The 27,260-nt window shown below is 42.9% G+C and overlaps 3 protein-coding genes across 5 annotated transcripts in view; 2 read left to right on the forward strand and 1 right to left on the reverse strand.

The window, feature by feature from the left end:
* Window positions 1-1,941: 1,941 nt before the first annotated feature.
* Window positions 1,942-3,415, forward strand: LOC139565675 (myogenic factor 6-like). Its single transcript, XM_071386172.1, has 3 exons — window positions 1,942-2,518; window positions 2,717-2,810; window positions 2,908-3,415. The coding sequence occupies exons 1-3, from the start codon at window positions 2,006-2,008 to the stop codon at window positions 3,015-3,017; spliced, it is 717 nt and encodes a 238-aa protein (XP_071242273.1). The 5' UTR covers window positions 1,942-2,005; the 3' UTR covers window positions 3,018-3,415.
* Window positions 3,416-9,939: 6,524 nt separating this feature from the next.
* Window positions 9,940-12,613, forward strand: LOC139565890 (myogenic factor 5-like). Its single transcript, XM_071386518.1, has 3 exons — window positions 9,940-10,492; window positions 11,691-11,766; window positions 12,108-12,613. Exons 1-3 carry the CDS (start codon window positions 10,043-10,045, stop codon window positions 12,299-12,301), a joined length of 720 nt encoding a protein of 239 aa, XP_071242619.1. The 5' UTR covers window positions 9,940-10,042; the 3' UTR covers window positions 12,302-12,613.
* A 918-nt stretch (window positions 12,614-13,531) lies between these two features.
* LOC139565741 (protein lin-7 homolog A) overlaps window positions 13,532-27,260 on the reverse strand; it is a 45,549-nt gene continuing 31,820 nt past the window's right edge. For 2 of the 3 annotated variants that reach the window (XM_071386255.1, XM_071386256.1), the window contains exon 6: window positions 23,944-25,406. In XM_071386255.1, the coding sequence (XP_071242356.1) occupies window positions 25,382-25,406 (25 nt within the window). In that variant the 3' untranslated portion in view covers window positions 23,944-25,381. Of the gene's footprint in view, window positions 15,351-23,943; window positions 25,407-27,260 lie in introns of those variants that run through there. The other variant, XM_071386257.1, reaches the window with a different exon arrangement.

Genomic DNA, 27,260 nt, shown 5'->3' on the forward strand with positions numbered 1-27,260 from the left:
ACAGTCAAATTAGTGTATGTAAACTTCTGACCCCCTGGAATTGTGATACAGTGAATTATAACTGAAATAATCTGTCTGTAAACAATTGTTGGAAAAATTACTTGTGTCATGCACAAAGTATATGTCCTAACCGACTTGCCAAAACTATAGTTTGTTAACAAGAAATGTGTGGAGTGGTTGAAAATGAGTTTTAGTGACTCCAACCTAAGTGTATATTAACTTCCGACTTCAACTGTACTGTATTCTATACCATCTACTGCACCTTGTCTATGCCGCTCAGCCATCGCTCATCCATATACTTACATGTACATATTCTCATTCCCCCTTTAGATTTGTGTGTATTAGGTAGTTGTTGGGGAATTGTTAGATTACTTGTTGGATTTGTGTGTATTAGGTAGTTGTTGGGAATTGTTAGATTACTTGTTAGATATTACTGTACTGTTGGAACTAGAAGCACAAGCATTTCGCTACACTCAAATTAACATTTGCTAACCATGTGTATGTGACCAATAAAATTTGATTTGATTTGAAGAATACAGAGACTGGACAGAGGAACTCTGCCTAGAAGGCCAGCATCCCGGAGTTGCCTCTTCGCTGTTGACCTTGAGACTTGTGTTTTGCGGTTACTATTTAAGGAAGCTGCCAGAACCCCCAAATGTTGATGCTCCAGATACTCAACTAGTCTAAAGAAGGCCAGTTTTATTGCTTCTTTAATCAGAGCAACAGTTTTCAGCTGTGCTAACATAATTGCAAACAGATTTTCTAATGATCAATTAGCCTTTTTAGAAGATAAACTTGGATTAGCTAACACGACGTGCCATTGGATCACAGGAGTGATGGTTGCTGATAATGGGCCTCTGTACGCCTATGTAGATTTTACATACAAAATCTGCCGTTTCCAGCTACAACAGTCATTTACAAGATTAACAATGTCTACACTGGGTATTTCTGATCAATTTGATGTTATTTTAATGGACAAAAAATGTGCTTTTCTTTCAAAAACAAGGACATTTCTAAGTGACCCCACACACACACACACACACACACACACACACACACACATATACATGCACGGCACACACACGCACATAATAGTTTCATAAATGTTCAGGTAACCCCAACGCTGAGACTATAAATGGTAAACAGTGGCCAAAAGGGTGACAAAAATATACTTGGCTAATTTCTTGGCACATGTCATGGATACCATATCTCCAGGCAGAAACAGGAGCCCTCAGCGACCACTAGTACCAGCTGAGAAGCCGACTTTGCCGATCGTAGAGAAAAATGTCAAAGGCCACATAGCACCACTGAGAAGGCTTTCATCCATTTTATGGATTTAAGATGAATGAGTCCCAGATCTATTTATACTGCCTAGATACCACGTGTGTCATTTTGACTGCACATTCATATCTATTTATGATGGGACATGCCACAAGTTACAACTGCACTTAACCATTCTCGCTGTCTAGGATATGTTTCTTTGAAATGTCATAATCTATACTGTAGAATTTCAGCCTACAGTAGATTGGGAATTGAGCTTAAAAGTTGAAAGGTTTTGATAGGACTAGTCAACAAGAACGAATATACTTTATTATTATTAGGTATGAACATGTTTTTGGAACTTTGCAAGTCAGTTGAGGGCCAATATATGTTCCACTTAGGGGAGCCAACTTCTTGGGGAGGGCCTGAAGATTACATTGACAGTTATCTTGTAGGTTGAGAATGTTACCGTTTCACTGTGAAACAGATATTGAAAACACCTGTCATAAGTTTTAAGTGACGTTTTTACTTTCATTGAGAGGTGTTAACGCTTATTTATTTTCTACACAAACTCGCTTGGTAGTAAAAACCCCATTGAGAAAAAAAGGTTGATGCACTGCGACAGCTAAGCGTTGGATAGAGTTTCACATTCTATATATAAGCCTGGTGACTTGTGTCACTGGGCTATTTAAATGCCATGCAGTGTCCCACTGTCAAAACATAGGCCGTGCGAGGGTACAACAGTATGGTGGACCTCTTTGAGACCAACGCTTATTTCTTCAACGATCTGCGCTATCTCGAGGGAGATCATGGACCATTGCAGCACTTGGACATGGCGGGGGTGTCCCCTTTGTACCACGGGAATGACAGCCCGTTGTCACCTGGGGGGGATCCGTCCGAGACTGGATGTGACAGCAGCGGAGAGGAGCATGTCCTCGCACCCCCGGGTCTTCAGCCGCACTGCGAGGGACAGTGCCTCGTCTGGGCGTGTAAGGTTTGTAAAAGAAAGTCTGCACCGACCGACCGGCGCAAAGCGGCCACTCTCAGGGAAAGAAGGCGGCTCAAGAAGATCAATGAAGCATTCGATGCGTTGAAGAAAAAGACCGTGCCCAATCCGAACCAGCGCCTGCCCAAAGTGGAGATTTTACGCAGCGCCATAAACTACATCGAGCAATTGCAGGACCTGTTGCATACACTGGATGAGCAAGAAAAAACGCCCCAAAATGGCTCATATAACTATAACGTGAAAGAACACCATGTAAGCTTCATTTGAGTAGTATTTGCATCTGCATTTTTTATGTCACTTTATGCGTACAATAATTTGCTTTATACTTAAAGGAAACATTTCCATAATGAGAAATATTTTACTGTGCATTATGCTTGTAGGCTTACTACTTTGTATAATTACACGTGTGTTAGTAGACACTTAAGCTAATACATGTGTGTGTACATGAAGGCGTCCAATAAGGAGTACCATTGGAAGAAGAACTGTCAAAACTGGCAGACCTCAGCTGATCATTCCAATGCACCAATGACGAATCAGAGAGAAGGTTGGTGCCAATTATGAACAGTAAATTAGATCTAAATTGCTCTTTTGCAACTCATCAACTGATTGTACATCTTATATATTTGATTTCTATATTTCAGGTTTCACGGAGTCTTCAGCGTCCACCAGCCTTCTTCGCCTGTCATCAATCGTTGACAGCATCTCAAGTGAAGAGAAACCGACTTGCAACGAAGAAGTCTCAGAAAAATAATGCATGATTTATTGGAATTTTGTAGCCTGAATAAGCGACGTCAGCATTTCATATTTCCATTGTCTATTTCGAAATTATTTTCACTACTTTATTCATATGGTTTAGTTTCCATTTACTTATATTCATTTGTACAAATTAACGGGCATTTTGTAGTCACTGTTTTCTTTTAAATTGTATGAATGGTCAATATTTTCTTTCTAAAGTATGACAACAATGGAACTATAATATTTTATTTCCAAATGGACATTTGATAATTGTAAATATTTTATAATATATTAACAACTTAATTTATTTTACATATAAAAGGCAGAAACACAACCTCAAGAGATTCATTGTTGTATTTGAGTATTTATATATGAACTGACCAACAAATAAATTGTAAGCATTGTATCTTACAAGGCATCTACGCGTTTTGTTTTGTTCATCACTAATTAATCACTTCATTATTTATTTTAAATACTTGTCAGATATTTTAAGGCAATTTTTGTTTTTACACATTTTGATATAAAAACAAATGACATTTTGTACACTATACCTCAGGTATTAATTTTTGAATTATCCTATGTCGTACCAGTTTTTTAATTAGACTTGACTCACTCCAAATACTATAGATTCATTTATGCTGTATTGGTACTTAAGGTAGGTCATACTGTGTTCAACCTCTTTGCAGGTCATTTCATTCTTATTATGTGACAAACTTGCAGCCATACCTTTCAGGTCTCATAATGATATCCGATGATATCCCTAATGTCCCCACTAACCCACTTGATCATGTGGAATTTGAATAGAGATATGACACTGTACATGCAAGCATCAGCCACAAGTTCCCCCAGTATTCATGGGTATTAGAAGACCATAAAATCCAACGGGACCTGAAATAGCCTAGGCTCTTTTCTTTGTTCCAGCTGGCAGAGAGCTAGCCTGGTCCACTTCAGTAGCGTTACATTTACGTGTTAGTCATTTAGCAGACGCTCTTATCCAGAGCGAATTACAATTAGTGTGTCCATTTTAGGATAGCTAGGTGAGACAACCACATTTCACAGTCGTAGCAAGCATATTTTCCCTCATAAAGTAGTTAGCAAAGTCGGCGCCAGTCGGAAAATAATGTATTTAATAAATATATATTATTAAATATTATTACTATTATTATTATTATTTTACTATTATTATTATTATTTTGCCACCTCTAAAGTCAGATATGCTTCGACATGGAAACTTGGTCAGGAGGCAACGGTGCAGCCAGCTATTAGGTCCTAATTCATGATCACTTGTTTGATCATGCACATTAGCACAACGTTTACACATAGTTTATACGGGACTCCCTGAATGTATGTTTGACATGATGATCTCTTTCTCCTACATGTTGACTTGGGGAGGCCTACTTGTTTATGATCCCACAGTGCATTGCTGTGCTGACCTAACCCTGCATCACAGTGAGCACTGCTCCTCTCCCTCTAAGGTCTCTGGGGCTGACACACTGCCCTGCTGACCCCTGTGTGTCCAGCCTGGTGTCATAGACTAGGCGTAACATAATGTTAGCCACAACAAATTGGAATTTGTAACATATCATAAGAATTGTAAATTCAAAACATATTGTACGAATTGCAATTCATAACTTATCATATGAAATGTAATCCGTAAAATATCATACGAATTGTAATTTGTAACATATAATAAGAAATGGATGATGAACATCCAGAAATTAATACATGTCATACCAAACGTAAAATATCATCCTAATTTCAGTGTCCCGGATTTTTGTTTACTATGTTACGTCCACCCGAGTCCAGGTTGTTTTGTCTGCCTTTCCCTCAGCCCTCACACAAATGTAAGCATACACACACACACACACACACACACCTCACACTGCCTCATGACCCCAAGCACACACACAACTTATTAGTGACTCATCCAAGTCATTTGAAAAAGAGGCCATAGTAGAGATGCACTAGGGTCTCTGTGGGGTGTTGTTTTTGTATTGCCGCGGAGTACATTCAAATTGATTAACCTTACAGTCTTTGTATAAAGGCGTAAAAGGCTTTAGGGTAGGGTACGTTTTGGGTGATTCCTCAAAACAGCAGATTGCATATCCAATGTACCAACATTTATCCAAATCACAATGTCAAAGCACCCATGCTCCTATTCCTAGTGCGATTAAAAATAGATTTAATGAGCACTTCAGTGATGCCTGATACAGTAAGTACTATCAAAGGATATAGGGCCTGTACTTCAAAGTCCCTTCACATCTTTCCTTTTACTTCTGATTCTCTCACTGAACCAAACTGAAACTAGATAGCCCCCACAGTAATGTTGTTTTAATGGGATCGAAGCAGCTTTCTCACAGTGAGTTTGTGGGCCTGTTTCCCAGTGTCCATGAGAAGTGTCCAGCGTCTTCCTTCCAAATGAGTTCTAAGGCTCTCCCAGATCCCCCTAAATGACTTTGTCAATCTACTGTTTGTTTTTGGATAATATCATTGATATGTTTTACCAAAATCTACCACCTGCTCAACATTGAGACCTAAACCTTGGGAAAATAGCAATTACCACCTTTATGTTGAGAGGGACGTAATTTCCTTGGGACCTGTTATTTTAAGATTTAGATGCAAATTGATCAGTCTGGGGTTTAATAGATGTGATTCCTATACTAATGTCTATGATTACTGTCTTATTTATGTATAATACAGTCTTTATAAGTTAGGTGTTAGAGATTCAATTGTTTAATCCTCTCTCTGGGTGTTTTAAATGGAGGATAACTACAGTATGTTGTATTATCACCATTTGACTTGTTAGTAGACAACATCGGCCTGCAATTTTACAGAGATTTCCTTGTCATTTATGATGCTATCGAAATGGATTTTGCTGTGAAGGATGTGTTTAAAAAGTCAAGGCCGATGAAAGGGGAGATTTTATAGGGAAGGATCAGCCTTTGGGAGAAATGCCTTGATTTATCTGGCTTTCCTAGAATATCCTGCTATGAAATGATTCCCTGCAACATTGTAGTTGGCAGCACACTGCAGCTCCCTGCCAGACAAGTGGTGTTGCCAATCAAAAACCCTTGTCATGTGATATGATCTAATGCATCCATTAAAGTAACAGTGAAAGTCTCACTTTTAAAAGTTCATATTCTGTTAACTCATACCGAAATAATCTTACTCATACCCAAATAATCTTGTTGACTCATCCAATACTCGCATTTGTGGCCAAAGCCTAAATTGGACAAAAAAACACTTCAACAACCCCACCTCAAACTTCTATCTCAAACAGACCATTTAGAAAATGCTTGCTATTTCCTCATAGAGTATGATGTCATACTCCTGAGGAGGATGAGCTGGCCAATCAGTGGTCTAAAGGAGGATGAGCTGGCCAATCGGCGGTCTACTCGCATGAATCTTTTTTATGCTCACATGAATATTTGTAATGACCGGTATATGCCCACAACATTCTATTGCTGAGGTACACCCACACCATTCCAACACAGTAAAGCTGCTTTTTAACATACTTAATTACACTTTTTGGAAGGAAAACTATTTCACTCATATTGTAACTAACTGTTGGTCATATTTCATAGAAATCTGGAAACACTAGACAGTTACTTTAAGAAATGGGCTTCCCACCATATATAAAAACAAACATTGGTTAACTGGAAAAGTGAAATACTTTACATGAAGGATTATATAAAGTGTCATTTAAATTATTGTATCAGTCTGAAACATGTTGTTCATCAGACAAAATTGAGATGATTTGTCACCATACTCCACATCTTTCAGAAAGAAAAAAAAAGTTTCCATCTATGGCATATATAATCTGTGGTAAATAAACCTTTATGGAACATTTGATATATGACCCCTATGGAGACCTGATAAGAGGGGCACAACAGCACATGAAATCAAAGCTTCAGCAAGTTTAGAAGAAATACGGGTTTCACACGTGAGGGAAAAGGGACATTAAATCCCAGCTAATGCCCTACACTTAACTCTGCCTCTGACCCCTGACAACAACTCTGGAATAGAGGCGATAAAAAACAAACCCCCTAGTTCCCAAGAGACACCACTAGCACTTCAGATCACAGAGCCAGAGTGAGTGTGTACAACGACTGGAGCAGCGCATAGGCCTCTGCTAGATGTGTCGCCACTAACACCATATGCTGGTGCAATCGTATCCTATAGGCTCAATTAACTGTCGGTTGTTGCCAGGTTTTCTCGTTGTCCATATTGTTGGGGATTGTTCACAGTCAATATAGCCTTTGATCTCAACGGCAGCATCGAGGGCCAGGCTCATGCCAATGTCTTCTTCAGCTGTGCGCAATACAAACTCGGACGGCAATTCAGTGGCAGGTACTCGAGTGTTTTCTTAGGTGTGCGCGGTTCCCAGAGATAGAGGAGGACAAACGTTTTGACACGTTGTGAGAAATATCCACATTGTATCCTTGTAGGGTGTCAACAAACACAAAGCTCGAATAATTACTCCAACGACTGAAACAGGCAGCTAGCTCATCATGGCTATTCATCAGTGTTTGTTCTAGTTCGTTTCTCATGCGTAATTAGGCTATGCACATGTGGTTCGGGCGCAAGCCGCCTCTTTCGAGACGCAGCTTAAATAATGAATATAGCATGCTTATTAACATGTATTACAAGCCGAATGTTTTAAAAGTTAACACAATTGTAATGCCAGATTTCTAATTTTATTGAGTAAAATGTATCAAGGATACAATGCGATACAGGTCTTTTAAGAGTGGCCTCAAACTATACATTATTAGACATTGAGACCTTTCCAGGTGCAACAATTACAGTGCTGTGAAAAAGTATTTGCCCACTTCCTGATTTCTTATTTTTTGCACATTTGTCACACATAAATGTTTCAGATCATCAAAGACATTTTTATATTACACAAAGATAACCCAAGTAAACACAAAATGCAGTTTGTAAGTGATCATTTTATTTATTATTAAGGGAAAAAGGCTATCCGAACCTTCATGGCCCTATATGACAAAGTAATTGCCACCCCTTGTTAAATCATGAATTTACTGTGGTTAATCACAATTTTTGGAAAGCTGAGTTCAATTTCACTAGCCACACCCAGGCCTGATTACTGATTAAAATTACAAAGTGAGCGCAGCGACGACTCATCAAAGAGGTCACAAAAGAACCCACAACAACATCTAAAGAACTGCAGGCCTCACTCGCCTCAATTAAGGTCAGTGTTCATGACTCAACCATAAGAAAGAGACTGGGCAAAAATGGATATCCATGGCAGAGTTCCAAGGCGAAAACCACTGCTGACCAAAAATAACATAAAGGCTCGTCTCACTTTTGGCAAAAAACATCTTGATGATCCCCAAGACTTTTGGCAAAATATTCTGTGGACTGACGAGACAAAAGTTGAACTTTTTGGAAGGTGTGCGTCCCGTCACATCTGGCGTAAAAGTAACACAGCATTTCAGAAAAAGAACATCATACCAACAGTCCAACATGGTGGTGGTAGTGTGATGGTGGTGGTGGTAGTGAGATGATCTGGGGCTGCTTTGCTGCTTCAGGACCTGGACGACTTGCTGTGATTGATGGAACCATGAATTCTGCTCTCTACCAAAAAATCCTGAGGGAGAATGTCCAGCCATCAGTTCGTGAAGCGCACTTGGGTTCTGCAGCAGGACAATGATCCAAAACACACCAGCAAGTCCACCTCTGAATGGCTTAATAAAAACAAAATGAAGGTTTTGGAGTGGCCTAGTCAAAGTCCGGACTTGAATCCGATTGAGATGCTGTGGCTGAATTAAAACAATTCTGCAAAGAAGAGTGTGCCAAAATTCCTCCACAGCGATGTGAAAGACTCATTGCCAGTTATCGCAAACGCTTGATTGCAGTTGTTGCTACTGAGGGTGGCACAACCAGTTATTAGGTTTAGGGGGCAATTACTTTTTTTACATAGGGCCATGAAGGTTCGGATAGCTTTTTTCCCTTAATAAATAAAATCATCACTTTAAAAACTGCATTTTGTGTTTACTTGGGTTATCTTTGTGTAATATTTAAATTTGTTTGATCTGAAACATTTAAGTGTGACAAATGTGCCAAAAAATAAGAAATTAGGAAGGGGGCAAATACCTTTTCACCGCACTGTATATGTACATGTTTAAATGTATAGGCCTATCTGTTTTGAATATAATTTGACATGGCTATAATTAGGTTTAAAATGGTGTATGTTTGACTATGACAGTAAACTAGGTCTTGCAAATTATTCAAGAATTGAAGCCCTCGTGTTAATTGCTCAATTACCTATTTAATGAGCTTTAACAAACACGGACACCCCGTGTATGACACCTTCAATGATGAGTTAGGACCGGTTAGAGGAGTTACCGCTGCAATGTGAATGATCGGGATTTGAAATGTTACACCTCCCTTTGCAGCTGGGCTGCATCTGTAACGCTGCTATTTGTCTCAAGCATAAAATTGGCCTGCAAACTCTTGTACATGGTTCACCTCGTTGCTATTGCTCAGTTTTAGAAAACAAAACTAATCTCCATTATTATCACACTTACATATGTGTAAGATTTTGAGTGTTGGCTCATTGCAATATTAGTAGTGTATATATTTAAAAATTGGTATAGAAAAAGTACTATTTTGTCGGATCTAAGAGGTAAAGTTATTCTCCTCTTTACCTGTTCAACTATTGGTGTTCACCAACCATTACTTTTACTCAGAATAGGTCTTTCTTAACAGAAAAGGGCCATGTAGTGGTGTAATGAGTGGGAAAATACCAGGGAGTGCAGATGTGGGGAACTCTGCAGGGTACTGGGGGTGAGGGAGCGGGTGGGGCGGAGAGCTGAGCTAACCCCAGCCTGCCTGGGCCAATGGGGCATGGTAATTAGATCTGGCCAATGTAGGCCTGGGGCTGTGGACTGGGGGCATATAAGGGGGGCCCCATGGCAGCAGCCCCCTCATATCACTCAGAGGTCTCCTCTCTCACCCCACTGCTCTCCCAAAGCAGAGAGTTATTTCCTTCTTCTCTTCAACCACAACAACAGCCCAGCCATGGATGTCTTTTCCCCATCCCAGGTCTTCTATGACAGCGCCTGTGCCTCCTCGCCAGAGGACCTGGACTTCGGCCCCGGGGAACTGGACGGCTCAGAGGAAGACGAGCACGTCCGGGTCCCTGGGGCTCCTCACCAGGCGGGTCACTGCCTTCAGTGGGCCTGCAAGGCCTGCAAGCGTAAGTCCAGCACGGTGGACCGGCGTCGGGCTGCCACCATGAGGGAACGACGCCGGCTGAAAAAGGTGAACCACGGCTTCGAGGCTCTGAGGCGCTGCACCTCAGCCAACCCCAGCCAGAGGCTGCCTAAAGTGGAGATCCTGCGCAACGCCATCCAGTACATCGAGAGCCTCCAGGAGCTGCTCCATGAGCATGTGGAGAACTACTACGGCCTTCCTGGGGAGAGCAGCTCAGAGCCTGGGAGCCCCTCGTCCAGCTGCTCCGACAGCATGGTGAGACTGAGACCAGACACACACGGACTCATATACAGCTTTTCTCACTGTCTCCTCATCTCTGTGCAGCACACAGAGGTTTTATCAGGTCCTGCTAGTTCAGTGTCTGCTGCAACGTTTTCCCTCTTTGGACTAATTCAGAGTACTCTATTTGAATGGTGGATCACATTGCTGTTAGCCTCTGTCTTGTTGTATCTCCCAAGATCTTGAGTTAAAAAGCTTTTGTTTGGGACTCTACCATAGTAGCTTAATTCCCGATGTCTCTGAGCATGCATATTGTAATACTAATTTGCATTTAGAGTATCTCCCTGGATCTGAAGGGGAACAGGCTCACTTCAAATGTAGAATGTTTATTGAATAGACTTGCACTGATTGTGATGTTGGGGGATCTCAAATACAATATTCCCTTGTGCATTTCATCTTCTTTGGCTGCATCATTAATGCAAACAGCTCTTTTGCAGTGTTATACATGCATGATGCATTACGTTTCACATGGAAATGCTATCCTTTTTTTATTGGTGTGTTTGGTGCATGTACATTACCCCAGTGCATGCATGATACCTTCTCAGTTGGCCAGTCAAGATTAGAATCAGCTCTACAAAACAGTGGTTAAAAGGGTGATGCAATGCTAAATAATAGAATGGATCTTTATGATGGTGGATGGAGTAATGGCTTTCCCACCGCTGGACACGTTATAGCCTAATAAACCCTGCTAAATCCACCTTACTGAAGTCTGGCAGGAAAGACTGTGCTTTTCTGCATTCCATCCTGACTGCATGTTCTCCGCCGCTGCCAGGATTTTCTGCAGATTTACTGGGACAAAGTGTCATCTTGCACAAACTGGTGTTGCTTCCACTGATACAATCGATTCGCCACGGCTAGAGCCGGGCAGATCATGGGAGTAGCCTGCAACTTTGGCCCTGAGGTGGCTGTGAAATAAAGAACCCTAGCCAGACAGGCAGGAACACTGTGGATTTATCAGTCTGGCAAGATGACCAAGGATTACATTATTTACCTATATTTTAATATTATTTCATATTTGTATGTTTTTATTAGTAGCTTTCTTTATTGTGCACCAGTTGAGGAAAATGCATTTCAGACACTTCAAAATGTCTGAAACGTAGAAAGGGGAATAATATCACGTGCTTTGTCATGACTGCTGTGCTAACGTCAGTTTGCTCTGTTTGTTTCCTTGTAGGTTGACTGTAACAGTCCTGTTGTGTGGCCTCAGATGAACACAAGCTTTGGCAACAACTACAGCTACACTAAGAATGGTAAGACACATTGATTAATATGTTTTCTTTGTTATGTAATATTAAACTATTGACATAGTATAATGAATACACGTAATGGACTTATGTTAGGCTATGGTCTGGCTACCACCTGTGTATGTTGAGTATTGTAAAACTTGCCAGGTTTACATTCATTCGTTTTGATTCGTACTATAAAGACACAAATTATGTTCCAAGTTACGTGAATAATTCTGCCTATCCATTTAAGTTCACCATACACATAAATTGATTCAATGGGACATGGTAGTTAACTGATCTCATCCATAAGATAGCTCCCTTATTGTCTTGACTGACCTTGTCCTTCCCCTGTTTGTCCTGTCCAGTGAGCTCTGGAGAGAGAGGTGCTGGTGCCTCCAGCCTGGCTTGCCTGTCTAGCATAGTAGATCGCCTCTCCTCGGTGGATGCCAGTGCCCCAGCAGGGCTCAGAGATATGCTTACCTTCTCGCCCTCCAGCACCGACTCCCAGCCTTGCACTCCAGAAAGCCCCGGGACCAGACCCGTGTACCACGTGTTGTGAAGAAAACCTGCATTAGAATATAAATAATCTGATGGCCCTGATCTTCAACCACATACCACTTTTACTTCCTATTTCGGTGATGGCTAAGATCGATCAACACCTGCCAACTTTTGTATTGTAAATAAGATTGTAAATATGTACTGTAAATGTTCATTTATATTAAACAATATTATACCAAATGTAACATATTTAATTGATCCTTTTCATGTGTCTGTCCTAATATAGGCCTATGCATCATTCAAACAAGTTGTATTTAAGCTATTGTCTTTGTTAGCTTCACGTTTCTCATGATCAATAAACGTTTCAACAATTCTAGAGTTCCCACATCTGTTGGTGTAAATGTTGTTTAATCCATCAAATGCAGTGACTACAGAAGAAAGAGTAGCTTGCATTCCATTCCTGGTCAGAGTGTTGGTGTGGCGGGTGGAGATCGGAAGGGGAGGAGAGAGTGTTTGTGTACCTGTTTTTTCTTCAGTAACAAATGTTTCTCATTGTTAACATCCCTAACTACAACCTAAACACCATCGCTTTGAACAAATGGCCTGAACGTAACACTTGAAATTGTGTGTAAGGGAGGGGAAGGGGTTACTAGTATCATATGTTGCGTCTCATCAAAGCCTATAGCTCATAAAATCAAAGTGTTACAGTCTTTTTCCTGTTGTATTGTGACCCCATTAGGCTAAAAGGATTTCCCTCACTTTTATAACACATTTATAATAGAAGAACACAGTGAAATCGAATGTGTCACTGCAGTTTTTTTTACTTGGGTTTGAGAGTAACCAACAGATTATGTAACTCCTATATCACTTGCCCCATGGCAGTACAGCACACAGTCTGCCCATGTGAAAACATAGAAACCTGTCTCGTCGTGACACAACCTTCGAGAGACACTCAAGTCTTCATGTTTATGACAAGCACCTTCCTATTGTGACACCAGAGGGGGAGACTCAGTGGCGAGTGGCTAATACTAGTAGTTAAACACTAGCTCTGCCTCTGTGGCACTATGCTAGATGGCTCTGTGGCATAGCAGGCATACCAGCGAGGGCTTCTATTTCAGTAAGCCACACCGCTGGCTACGAAGCTCCCCACGCATTGAAGTAATTTTCCATGGCTAAACCTTGGATATATTCATAAATCACTCATGCACCAGGCATGTGACGTCATGAGATGACAAGATATATAATCTTTGTTTCCACATCAACAGATAGTATGACAAGGTTACAACAGGGGGGAATTTGCATCAAGTACTTTATTATTAGGATATCATTCATCTATTTCCATTTGATTCGTCTTCCAACCTGGACAATGTAAGGACTAAACGTAGCCTGACACAAATCACTCTAATGTGAGGTACTCTGGCATTTCTCACAAGAGCCAAAGCCCGTATTTGCAGTACTGAGTATACACTATTACCACAAGAGGGAGGTATTTCTAATACTTGACTATGAGATGTCAGTTGTCATGCTCACATGACTCCAGAGCTTTTTTAATTGCTTATCTAATAAGTAGGCTGTGATATTGTTTGTGTCATATTCCAGTTAAACAATAACTACCTGACAAATTGATACAGATATAGGATCTTCATTTTACTCCGTTTACTACAGCAGGAAAATAATTCTGCAGCAACAGGAAATGTGAATTATTATGTGGATTATAATTAACAGACATTTTTGTAGGGGTTGATACTTTTTTCATAAGGGAAAATCAAGTCTGAGATTTTATAGTGTAAATTACAGACGTCAGAAGTCTTTTTAAACCTCATATATAGTACACGTTTTACATTTCCTGAAATGCAGGAAAGTTCTCCTGGAACAGGGTGATCCAATTCAATTTGACAGACATTGTGCTCTTTTAATAGGACATGTTGGGATGAAAGGTGGACAGTTAACAATTCAATTTCTCTGTAGGCTCCTTCAAAACTCCAAAACCCACGTGCTCAAGTGGAGCCAATGTTGTCCTCATGCTCACTGCAAATCCCTCCTTTAAATTATGAGGCGGCTATGAGGAGGTTAGCTAGCTGCCAGACTCTTACATTAAATATATTTAACAATATTAAGTGAATAATCACATCAATACAATATAATTAGCTAGCTGCCAGACTCTTACATTAAACATAATTTAACATTAAGTGATTCATAATCACATCAATACAATATCATTCAAATGGTTTTGTCATTATGAAGGCTAACTATTGCCCTTACATTGAGGACCCACCTTTGAGTGAGTAATCTAGACACCATGTTGATTTATCCCACTGGGCACAGATGTCCATCCAAAGTCTATTCTACATTGGTTAACCAACGTTGATTCAACCAGTGTGTGCACAGTGGGATTTTAGGCTATAGCTAGTTGTCTAGTTAATAATAGTATATACCCCTCAAATTCAAACCTGGACCTCAAACCATAAAAAAGTCCCCTCTAATCAGGGACTGATTTAAACTTGGGACACCAGGTTTAAAGGTTAAATACATAAATACTACACAGCAGGATCAATCAATCAATCAAATGTATTTATAAAGCCCTTCTTACATCAGCTGATATATCAAAGTGCTGTACAGAAACCCAGCCTAAAACCCCAAACAGCAAGCAATGCAGTTGTAGAAGCACGGTGGCTAGGAAAAACTCCTTAGAAAGGCCAGAACATAGGAAGAAACCTAGAGAGGAACCAGGCTATGAGGGGTGGCCAGTCCTCTTCTGGCTGTGCCGGAAGAGATTATAACAGAACATGGATGTTCAGATGTTTAAATGTTCATAGATGACCAGCAGGGTCAAATAATAATAATCACAGTGGTTGTAGAGGGTGCAACAGGTCAGCACCTTAGGAGTAAATGTCAGTTGGCTTTTCATAGCCGATCATTCAGAGTATCTATACCGCTCCTGCTGTCTCTAGGGAGTTGAAAACAGCAGGTCCGGGACAAGGTAGCACATCCGGTCAACAGGTCAGGGTTCCATAGCCGCAGGCAGAACAGTTGAAACTGGAGCAGCAGCACGACCAGGTGGACTGGGGACAGCAAGGAGTCATCAGGCCTGGTAGTCCTGAGGCATAGCCCTAGGGTTCAGGTCCTCCGCGAGAAAGAGAGAAAGAGAGAGAGAGAGGGAGAGAGAGAGAAAAAGAGAGAGTTAGAGAGAGCATACTTAAAGCATACTTTAAGAGCATACTTAAATTCACACAGGACACCGGATAAGACAGGAGAAATACTCCAGATATAACAGACTGACCCTAGCCCCCCGACACATAAACTGTTGCAGCATAAATACTGGAGGCTGAGACAGGAGGGGTCGGGAGACACTGTGGCCCCGTCCGACGGTATCCCCGGACAGGGCCAAACAGGCAGGATATAACCCTACCCACTTTGCCAAAGCACAGCCCACACACCACTAGAGGGATATCTTCAACCACCAACTTACTATCCAAGGCCAAGTATAGCCCACGAAGATCTCTCCCACGGCACGAACCCAAGGGGGGGGCGCAAACCCGGACAGGAAGATCACGTCAGTGACTCGACCCACTCAAGTGACGCACCCCTCCTACCAACGGCATGGAAGAGCACCAGTAAGCCAGTGACTCAGCCCCTGTAATAGGGTTTGAGGCAGAGAATCCTAGTGGAGATAGGGGAACCACCAAGGGTGGTTCGTTGCTCCAGTGCCTTTCCGTTCACCTTCACACTCCTGGGCCAGATTACACTCAATCATAGGACCTACTGAAGAGATGAGTCTTCAATAAAGACTTAAAGGTCGAGACCGAGTCTGCGTCTCTCACATGGATAGGCAGACCATTCCATAAAAATGGAGCTCTATATGAGAAAGCCCTGCCTGTAGCTGTTTGCTTAGAGATTCTAGGGACAGTAAGGAGGCCTGCGTCTTGTGACCGTAGCGTACGTGTAGGTATGTACGGCAGGACCAAATCAGAAAGATAGGTAGGAGCAAGCCCATGTAATGCTTTGTAGGTTAGCAGTAAAACCTTGAAATCAGCCCTAGCCTTAACAGGAAGCCAGTGTAGAGAGGCTAGCACTGGAGTAATATGATCATATTTTTTGGTTCACGGCCTAGCAGCCATGTTAAGCACTAACTGAAGTTTGTTTAGTGCTTTATCCGGGTAGCAGGAATGTAGAGCATTGCAGTAGTCTAATCTAGAAGTAACAAAAGCATGGATACATTTTTCTGCATCATTTTTGGACAGAAAGTTTCAGATTTTTGCAATGTTACGTAGATGGAAAAAAGCTGTCCTTGAAACAGTCTTGATATGTTCGTCAAAAGAGAGATCAAGGTCCAGAGTAACGCCGAGGTCCTTCGCAGTTATATTTGAGAAGACTGTACAACCATCAAGATGAATTGTCAGATTCAACAGAAGATCTCTTTGTTTCTTGGGACCTAGAACTATCTCTGTTTTGTCCGAGTTAAATAGTAGAACATTTGCCGCCATCCACTTCCTTATGTCTGAAACACAGGTTTCCAGGGAGGGCAATTTTGGGGCTTCACCATGTTTCATTGAAATGTACAGCTGTGTGTCGTCCGCATAGCAGTGAAAGTTAACATTATGTTTCTGAATGACATCACCAAGAGGTAAAATATATAGTGAAAACAATAGTGGTCCTAAAACGGAGCCTTGAGGAACACCGAAATGTACAGTTGATTTGTTAGAGGACAAACCATCTACAGAGACAAACTAATATCTTTCCGACAGATAAGATCTAAACCAGGCCAGAACTTGTCCATGTAGACCAATTTGGGTTTCCAATCTCTCCAAAAGAATAGATGGTATCAAAAGCAGCACTAAGGTCTAGAAGCACGAGGACATATGTAGAGCCTCGGTCTGATGCCATTAAAAGGTAATTTACCACCTTCACAAGTGCAGTCTCAGTGCTATGATGGGGTCTAAAGCCAGACTGAAGCGTTTCATATACAATGTTTGTCTTCAGGAAGGCAGTGAGTTGCTGTGCAACAGCACATTTTTTTGAGAGGAATGGGAGATTCAATATATGCCGATAGTTTTTTATATTTTCTGGGTCAAGGTTTGGCTTTTTCGAGAGAGGCTTTATTACTACCACTTTTAGTGAGTTTGGTACATATCCGATGGATAGAGAGCCATTTATTATGTTCAACATAGGAGGGCCAAGTACAGGAAGCAGCTCTTTCAGTAGTTTAGTTGGAATAGGGTCCATTAGGCAGCTTGAAGATTTAGAGGCCATGATTATTTTCATCAATGTGTCAAGATATATAGTATTAAAAAACTTAAGTGTCTCCCTTGATCCTAGGTCCTGGCAGAGCTGTGCAGACTCAGGGCAACTGAGCTTTGGAGGAATATGTAGATTTAAAGAGGAGTCCGTAATTTGCTTTCTTATGATCATGATCTCTTCGTCAAAGAAGTTCATGAATTTGTCACTGCTGAAGTGAAAGCCATCCTCTTGGGGAATGCTGCTTTTTAGTTAGCTTTACGCAAGGTTAAATTGAGTTCCTCAGTTAGGTAGTTAACTGACTTTTGTACTCTGACGTCCTTGGGTAGGTGTAGGGAGTCTGGAAGGGCATCTAGGAATCTTTGGGTTGTCCGCAAATTTATAACACAGCTTTTGATGATCCTTGGTTGGGGTCTGAGCAGATTATTTGTTGCGATTGCAAACGTAATAAAATGGTGGTCTGATAGTCCAGGATTATGAGGAAAAACATTAAGATCCACAACATTTATTCCACGGGACAAAACTGGGTCCAGAGTATGACTGTGGCAGTGAGTAGGTCCGGAGACATGTTGGACAAAACCCACTGAGTCGATGATGTCTCCGAAAGCCTTTTGGAGTGGGTCTGTAGACTTTTCCATGTGAATATTAAAGCCACCAAAAATGTGAATATTATCTGCCATGACTACAAGGTCCGATAGGAATTCAGGGAACTCGGTGAGGAACGCTGTATATGGCCCAGGAGGCCTGTAAACAGTAGCTATAAAAAGTGATTGAGTAGGCTGCATAGATTTCATGACTAAAAGCTCAAAAGACGAAAGCGCAGTATTTTTTTTTTGTAAATTGAAATTTGCTATCGTAAATGTCAACAACACCTCCACCTTTGCGGGATGCGCGGAGGATATGGTCACTAGTGTAACCAGGAGGTGAGGCCTCATTTAACACAGTAAATTCATCAGGTTTAAGCCAGGTTTCAGTCAGGCCAATCACATCAAGATTATGATCAGTGATTAGTTCATTGACTATAACTGCCTTGGAAGTGAGGGATCTAACATTAAGTAGCCCTATTTTTAGATGTGCGATATCACAATCTCTTTCAATAATGACAGGAATGGAGGAGGTCTTTATCCTAGTGAGATTGCTAAGGCGAACACCGCCATGTTTAGTTTTGCCCAACCTAGATCAATGCACAGACACGGTCTCAATGGGGATAGCTGAGCTGACTACACTGACTGTGCTAGTGGCAGACTACACTAAGCTGGCAGGTTGGCTAACAGCCTGCTGCCTGGCCTGCACCCTATCTCACCTATCTCATCTCAATGAGTTAGCCAGCAATTTGGGGGGGGGGAAGGATAAGCCCAGAAAATCAATAGTTATTTGTGATTGTTTATCAAAGTTAGCTGACTAACTCACTGATCCTACTTTGTAGTATACGGCTCAGGGGGGTGCAATTAACTATGAGGTCATTAACAGAAAACCAGCAGTAGTCCGGACTTCGTAAGGTAAGACTTGAATAGGTCGATTTGGGTCGGAATACCCCTGGTCTATACTATTAGCATGGCTAACGCGCAACCCATGTGACTACACAGCGAGGTGTGACTGGAAGACTTCTAGACCTGGTGCCAGACAGACTACTATACTATAGGCTTCAGTCTAATCTTCTGTATAGTAACATAATTTATGTTAACACTACATAACCTTTGTAGTTTATCCTACAGATAGTATCCTTGGCCTTTTCTTCTTCATTTGCTTCCATGGGGAATCATACAAAGTATTGTTTTATCACCTACCACCAAATGTCTGTGGCACAAAGGCAGCGTTTTCTGCCTCTAGGTTGCCACGGCAGACCAACAGGGTATCACATCACATGCAATGCCCCCACCCTATAGAGTAAAGTCTGACCCCCCCCCCCCCCACACACACACACACCTGCATCTGGAAGTATGTTGTCACGGAGACAGAGAGGATGTGATTTCACCTGGCTATAAAGTAAGTGGTGTGTTCCAGCATTACACAGACATACATCAATTCACACCAGCCATATAAGTTTGAATTCCTTACAGTGTTATACAGTGAATACATATGCCAGCTATGCTGTTATTAATTTGCATTCGACTCATCAGATCAATCTGATTAATTTAAAGGTTGTGCTAATGGAAATGACTTGTAGCCAGGATTCATATGTCCACAAAGATGAGATTAGATGCATATAATGCAATGTCATTCCTGAGGGCTCAAATGTCAGTAACCACGACATGGCCCAGTCTCTGTAGCTTGTACATTCTCCAACACAAGCCCTCTAGACTATATGAAGGTCTCTGTAGTGTGTAGCCAACTGAACGATTAATTCAAGCTGAGATCTATTCATTTTACAGAATAAGAATGACAGATATGAACATATTTCACTGATCTCTCATCAGTGATGCCTAATTACGAGTTTGCGTTTCCATCCTCACTACTCAGTTCATTAGCGCCGTGGAATGAGAAAAGAGGTGATTAAATAGATAGATGGATTGCGAGGATGAGTCGCTGTTTATGAATTAGACATTCCTGATGGAAATATTCCTTTGATTCTATCTGAGGGAAGTAGAATTAAGCAATAAGTCCCAAGGAGGTGTAGTATATGACCAATATACCATGGCTAAGGGCTGTTCTTAGGCACAATGCAAGGCAGTGTCTGGAAACAGCCTTTAGCCGTGGTATATTGGCTATATATCACAAACCTCAGAGGTGCATTACTGCTAATATAAACTGGTTACCAACGTAATTGTACGTAACGTAACGTAAACGTAATAATGTCAACTATGTGTCTGTCTATCCCTGTTCTCTCCTCTCTGCACAGACCATACAAACGCTTCACACCGCGTGGCCGTTGCTACTCTAACCTGGTGGTCCCAGCGCGCACGACCCACGTGGAGTTCCAGGTCTCAGGCAGCCTCTGGAACTGCCGATCTGCGGCCAACAAGGCAGAGTTCATCTCAGCCTATGCTTCCCTCCAGTCCCTCGACTTCTTGGCACTGACGGAAACATGGATTACCACTGATAACACTGCTACTCCTACTGCTCTCTCCTCGTCTGCCCACGTGTTCTCGCACACCCCGAGAGCTTCTGGTCAGCGGGGTGGTGGCACTGGGATCCTCATCTCTCCCAAGTGGACATTCTCTCTTTCTCCCCTGACCCATCTGTCTATCGCCTCCTTTGAATTCCATGCTGTCACAGTTACCAGCCCTTTCAAGCTTAACATCCTTATCATTTATCGCCCTCCAGGTTCCCTTGGAGAGTTCATCAATGAGCTTGACGCCCTGATAAGTTCCTTTCCTGAGGATGGCTCACCTCTCACAGTTCTGGGTGACTTTAACCTCCCCACGTCTACCTTTGACTCATTCCTCTCTGCCTCCTTCTTTCCACTCCTCTCCTCTTTTGACCTCACCCTCTCACCTTCCCCCCCTACTCACAAGGCAGGCAATACGCTTGACCTCATCTTTACTAGATGCTGTTCTTCCACTAATCTCATTGCAACTCCCCTCCAAGTCTCCGACCACTACCTTGTATCCTTTTCCCTCTCGCTCTCATCCAACACTTCCCACACTGCCCCTACTCGGATGGTATCGCGCCGTCCCAACCTTCGCTCTCTCTCCCCCGCTACTCTCTCCTCTTCCATCCTATCATCTCTTCCCTCTGCTCAAACCTTCTCCAACCTATCTCCTGATTCTGCCTCCTCAACCCTCCTCTCCTCCCTTTCTGCATCCTTTGACTCTCTATGTCCCCTATCCTCCAGGCCGGCTCGGTCCTCCCCTCCTGCTCCGTGGCTCGACGACTCATTGCGAGCTCACAGAACAGGGCTCCGGGCAGCCGAGCGGAAATGGAGGAAAACTCGCCTCCCTGCGGACCTGGCATCCTTTCACTCCCTCCTCTCTACATTCTCCTCTTCTGTCTCTGCTGCTAAAGCCAATTACTACCACTCTAAATTCCAAGCATCTGCCTCTAACCCTAGGAAGCTCTTTGCCACCTTCTCCTCCCTCCTGAATCCTCCTCCCCCTCCTCCCCCCTCCTCCCTCTCTGCTGATGACTTCGTCAACCATTTTGAAAAGAAGGTCGACGACATCCGATCCTCGTTTGCTAAGTCAAACGACACCGCTGGTTCTGCTCACACTGCCCTACCCTGTGCTTTGACCTCTTTCTCCCCTCTCTCTCCAGATGAAATCTCGCGTCTTGTGACGGCCGGCCGCCCAACAACCTGCCCGCTTGACCCTATCCCCTCCTCTCTTCTCCAGACCATTTCCGGAGACCTTCTCCCTTACCTCACCTCGCTCATCAACTCATCCTTGACCGCTGGCTACGTCCCTTCCGTCTTCAAGAGAGCGAGAGTTGCACCCCTTCTGAAAAAACCTACACTCGATCCCTCCGATGTCAACAACTACAGACCAGTATCCCTTCTTTCTTTTCTCTCCAAAACTCTTGAACGTGCCGTCCTTGGCCAGCTCTCCTGCTATCTCTCTCAGAATGACCTTCTTGATCCAAATCAGTCAGGTTTCAAGACTAGTCATTCAACTGAGACTGCTCTTCTCTGTGTCACGGAGGCGCTCCGCACTGCTAAAGCTAACTCTCTCTCCTCTGCTCTCATCCTTCTAGACCTATCGGCTGCCTTTGATACTGTGAACCATCAGATCCTCCTCTCCACCCTCTCCGAGCTGGGCATCTCCGGCGCGGCCCACGCTTGGATTGCGTCCTACCTGACAGGTCGCTCCTACCAGGTGGCGTGGCGAGAATCTGTCTCCGCACCACGTGCTCTCACCACTGGTGTCCCCCAGGGCTCTGTTCTAGGCCCTCTCCTATTCTCGCTATACACCAAGTCACTTGGCTCTGTCATATCCTCACATGGTCTCTCCTATCATTGCTATGCAGACGACACACAATTAATCTTCTCCTTTCCCCCCTCTGATAACCAGGTGGTGAATCGCATCTCTGCATGTCTGGCAGACATATCAGTGTGGATGACGGATCACCACCTCAAGCTGAACCTCGGCAAGACGGAGCTGCTCTTCCTCCCGGGGAAGGACTGCCCGTTCCATGATCTCGCCATCACGGTTGACAACTCCATTGTGTCCTCCTCCCAGAGTGCTAAGAACCTTGGCGTGATCCTGGACAACACCCTGTCGTTCTCAACTAACATCAAGGCGGTGACCCGTTCCTGTAGGTTCATGCTCTACAACATTCGCAGAGTACGACCCTGCCTCACGCAGGAAGCGGCGCAGGTCCTAATCCAGGCACTTGTCATCTCCCGTCTGGATTACTGCAACTCGCTGTTGGCTGGGCTCCCTGCCTGTGCCATTAAACCCCTACAACTCATCCAGAACGCCGCAGCCCGTCTGGTGTTCAACTTTCCCAAGTTCTCTCACGTCACCCCGCTCCTCCGCTCTCTCCACTGGCTTCCAGTTGAAGCTCGCATCCGCTACAAGACCATGGTGCTTGCCTACGGAGCTGTGAGGGGAACGGCACCTCCGTACCTTCAGGCTCTGATCAGGCCCTACACCCAAACAAGGGCACTGCGTTCATCCACCTCTGGCCTGCTCGCCTCCCTACCTCTGAGGAAGTACAGTTCCCGCTCAGCCCAGTCAAAACTGTTCGCTGCTCTGGCACCCCAATGGTGGAACAAACTCCCTCACGACGCCAGGTCAGCGGAGTCAATCACCACCTTCCGGAGACACCTGAAACCCCACCTCTTTAAGGAATACCTAGGATAGGATAAAGTAATCCTTCTAACCCCCCCCCCCCTTAAAAGAGTTAGATGCACTATTGTAAAGTGGTTGTTCCACTGGATATCATAAGGTGAATGCACCAATTTGTAAGTCGCTCTGGATAAGAGCGTCTGCTAAATGACTTAAATGTAAATGTAATTAGAGCAGTAAAATTACATGTTTTGTCATAATCGTGGTATACGGTCTACAGCTTCAGCCAAGTTTATAATAGCACACACAGCCTGGTTTGTCTAGTCGTGTAAAAAATACATGTTCCCTTTGACAAACACAATAGTAGGCCGATACACACTATGTTCTATATAGTCAGTGTAGCCGGTGCAAGCAAATCCACATCCTCAGCTTGAGTTTCCTTCCGCCATCTTACAAGGACCACTGAGTTCCGGCATTAGTTTCAGTGTCTGCCTTCTGTATTGACATCCATTGGCGATTGGGTTTATATCGATGCTTAAATTCAAGGGGGAATTATAATGTAAAAGCGTCATCCACAGGCACTTCATCTCAGTACCTGTCAGTGGAAGGCAGTGTCAGAACCAGTGACCCAATCACTGAGAGACCATTATTGCTTTGGAAGAGTGCTACACTGCTGCCCTGTAACTCCTGTTCACAGCTCAAACAGACAGGGGTCAGGAGTTAGCTGTAGCCTGCTTCCCCTTACCCCAGATTTCAGACAAGCACAATAGACACAGTAGAAGAAGAAGCAGTTCGGGGTCAATTAAGTCATCATTGTACACAAGCACATATATTTATTTATACAAATATAATATGTATAACAATTGCATATCACTTGGTGTTGTCTTTTTTTCTGTACAATCAGGAAGTACAGTACGTCCAGTCAGGAAGTACAGTACGTTGAATCAGGAAGTACAGTACGTCGAATCAGGAAGTACAGTACGTTGAATCAGGAAGTACAGTACGTCCAGTCAGGAAGTACAGTACGTCCAGCCTAAAAAATGCAAGTCGGCAATAAGAAAGAGAATGAGTAAATGTACAAAAGGGATCTGTCAGAGGCAAGATGAACTGCTCAAAAGTTGAGGGACAAAACACGTTCACAGCCCAATCTGGTTGGACTATCAGGATGGCACATTGCACACAGTATGGATGTTAAATGATCTTGCACTACTTCAATACCCACCCACAAAGGAACTAGGCCTATATAGAAAATACATACTAGAGTTTGCTACTAGGAAAACCATCCAATGTAATGTTTGTCTGACAGTACTACAGATACAAGACCACTTTTGATCAGTGTCGATCATCAACTGGTTTTCTAATAGCTTCAATGAATCCACAGTGCAACATGTTATACTTAAATATGGTTACTTGTCATGAGAATACTACGCCAGACTATAGGTAGAGGGTTGAAAGAGAGAGTTTATAACAGAGGTCCCTTATTGATAAGACGACTAGAACATTCCACAGTCTCTTCTCTTTTAACAGCCGTTTGATTTTAATGGCAGAAGCTGCCTTATGACACACAGTGCATAAGATACAGTTGACCTAGTATTACATTGTTAACTTTTGTATCTTTCCCACATACTGTATATATCTAATCATTACTTTTATGTGAAATGTAAAACCAACGAAAGTCTGTTATTGCTAAATCTACAAGTTTCCATACAAAATATTTTCTCGCTGCAATATATATAAGGTAAAAAAAGAGTTCACGTTTATCCAAAGCAGGACAAGTTGGACACAAAAAAAGCAATGTTCATTCACACACAGACAAGCTCCCATAGAAGAAACAATAGACATAGAAATATCACTGTACAAAGCTATAGCAAAACCAAAGTCAGGAAACAAGTGAAATGAATTCAAAATATATAACAGAAAGAAGTAAACTATCACAAATGACAAGGAGCATTGTGGAGGGTTACAACTTTCAACTGTTAGAGGACAACTTAAAATGAACACAAACAAAATAAAAGTTAAAAGGATGAGTTTCAGTGCTAGCCTCCAATCTCTCAAGTCACAAGCACCATTGTTTACATTTCAGAACACATATCTTTCAGTTGTGCTTCACTCTGTTGGCAGTACATTGAAGGGGGAGAGAGAGTCTTCACTGCTTAACAGTATCATATTCTCCTCTACCAGGTGGTTCCTTCGGGATCCTCCGCACAGAGATGGACTTAGAAACTTCCTTTCAGTGTCCTTCACTTCTTCTTCTTTTGGAACAGCCTGTGAAGGATAGGTGTAAGAAAAGCTGAGAACAATGGTTGAAACCATTTGACAAGTCAGTACTTTGACAGGTCAGTAAAGTGGGATGCTAATTTCATATTCTGGTACAATAAATTACAAAAAAGTGTAGTGTACTCTGCTGTGAACTGCGAAAAGCTCATTGAACTGTGAAAAGCCAATTAAAAATGATTGTGAATTAACCTTTTACTGCAGTGGGCTAAATCAGGGTCACGCAGAGTGTTTCTTGGTAGTCTTAAACAAATCTACTTTGAAACAAAAGCATACACCTCACACACGAGGTTATGGACTTATCTGTACCATGTCAGATAAAGAGTTTAAATGTATTACATTTTGAGTTTGCATCCCAATATTACACTTAATATACATCACAGAAGACTGAAATATAACAAAACCGTTTGACATAAAAACACCGGATTTTCGGTCAGGTTTTAGAAATAAAGTTGATTAATTATGAAAAATATGAGTAACATTCCACCTATGAGGCCACTAGGTCATTTGACAGCAGGAAATGGCTACATGTCTGTGGAATTCCCACTACTACTGAGAACAGAGATATAGCAGAGCCTATTGTGTCCTCGGCCTTGGTCAGCCTGGCCAGGTATGCGAGAGAGAGACAGAATGGCCGGGCAGTGTATCAGAGAGGAAGGCTACATGACGAACAGATTCCATGCAATCCCATGGTGCTTGCCACCTAGCAGTCTGTCCGCGGTGCGTGTTGCTTGCTTGGCCACCGGTCTCTTGGCCACTGTGGCAAAGCCCTGTAGTCAGCATGCCAGGGTTGATACAACATGATCCCTGCTCAGTCCCCACACCTCATGCCTCTACTGCACAGGTCTACAAGCTCTCACATACCTCCCCGAGCTAAACGAGGGCTACATGAGGAGGGTTAGTATCAAACGATCAGTGCCACTGAGGATCCCTTAGCCTGCAGGTGGTGTTAAGTCTTTTGTGATGTGGCCCAGACAGGCTTAGTAATACTACTACCTATTTTCAGAGTTGTTGTTATTTTTGCTTTATCACCTCCAGCAATCCAAGCAATGACGGGGTATATTTGTATACCATAAGTCTGCCTCAACTTTGCACTGATGCAGTCAATGTCACGCCCTGACCTTAGAGAGCCTTCTTTTTCTCTATTTGGTTAGGTCAGGGTGTGACTAGGGTGGGCAATCTATGTTGTATTTTCTATGTTGGCCTGGTATGGTTCCCAATCAGTGGCAGCTGTCTATCGTTGTCTCTGATTGGGGATCATATTTAGGCAGCCTTTTTTCCACCTTAGTTTGTGGGATCTTGATTTTGTATAGTTGCTGTGTAGCCTGCAGAACTTTACGTTTGTTTTGTATTTTGTTGTTTTTCGGTGTTCATTTTAATAAAAGTAAGATGTTCGCCTACCACGCTGCACCTTGGTCTCCTCATTCAAACGGCGAGCGTAACAGAAGATCCCACCAGCAAAGGAACAAGCAGCGTGGCCAGGAGGAGCAGGGATCCTGGTCCCGGGAGAAAAGTGAGTGGAGGACATCATGAACATGGGAGGAGGTTATGGCAGGGGACAAGACCCTGCCATGGAAGCAGGCCGAGGCAGCGAAGGAGGATCAACGACGACTCCGGGGTTCGCAACCACGACGGAAGCCCGAGAAGCAGCCCCCCAATTTGTTTTGGGGGGGGGGGCACACGGAGTGGTCGGCGGAGCCGAGGGGTGAACCAGAGCCAGTCAGGGAGTCGAGTGAGGAACTCGACGAAAGATTACGGAGAGAAGTGTTGGCGTTGAGAGCGCTGCAGAGCGGGCGTGCTGAGGAGTGTGACACCAGTCCGGTGATGATCCATGGCCCGTAGCCT

The sequence above is a fragment of the Salvelinus alpinus genome, chromosome 37, assembly GCF_045679555.1.
Source record: "Salvelinus alpinus chromosome 37, SLU_Salpinus.1, whole genome shotgun sequence".
Lineage (NCBI taxonomy): Eukaryota > Metazoa > Chordata > Actinopteri > Salmoniformes > Salmonidae > Salvelinus > Salvelinus alpinus.

What these genes read in the sequence shown, in the direction of transcription:
- LOC139565675 (XM_071386172.1), top strand. Translation starts at nt 2,006, where the DNA reads ATGGTGGACCTCTTTGAGACCAACGCTTATTTCTTCAACGATCTGCGC. An exon ending in ATAACGTGAAAGAACACCAT is followed by an intron (nt 2,519 to 2,716) that starts GTAAGCTTCATT and finishes GTGTACATGAAG; the next exon opens with GCGTCCAATAAGGAGTACCA. An exon ending in AATGACGAATCAGAGAGAAG is followed by an intron (nt 2,811 to 2,907) that starts GTTGGTGCCAAT and finishes TCTATATTTCAG; the next exon opens with GTTTCACGGAGTCTTCAGCG.
- LOC139565890 (XM_071386518.1), top strand. Translation starts at nt 10,043, where the DNA reads ATGGATGTCTTTTCCCCATCCCAGGTCTTCTATGACAGCGCCTGTGCC. An exon ending in CCAGCTGCTCCGACAGCATG is followed by an intron (nt 10,493 to 11,690) that starts GTGAGACTGAGA and finishes GTTTCCTTGTAG; the next exon opens with GTTGACTGTAACAGTCCTGT. An exon ending in CTACAGCTACACTAAGAATG is followed by an intron (nt 11,767 to 12,107) that starts GTAAGACACATT and finishes TGTCCTGTCCAG; the next exon opens with TGAGCTCTGGAGAGAGAGGT.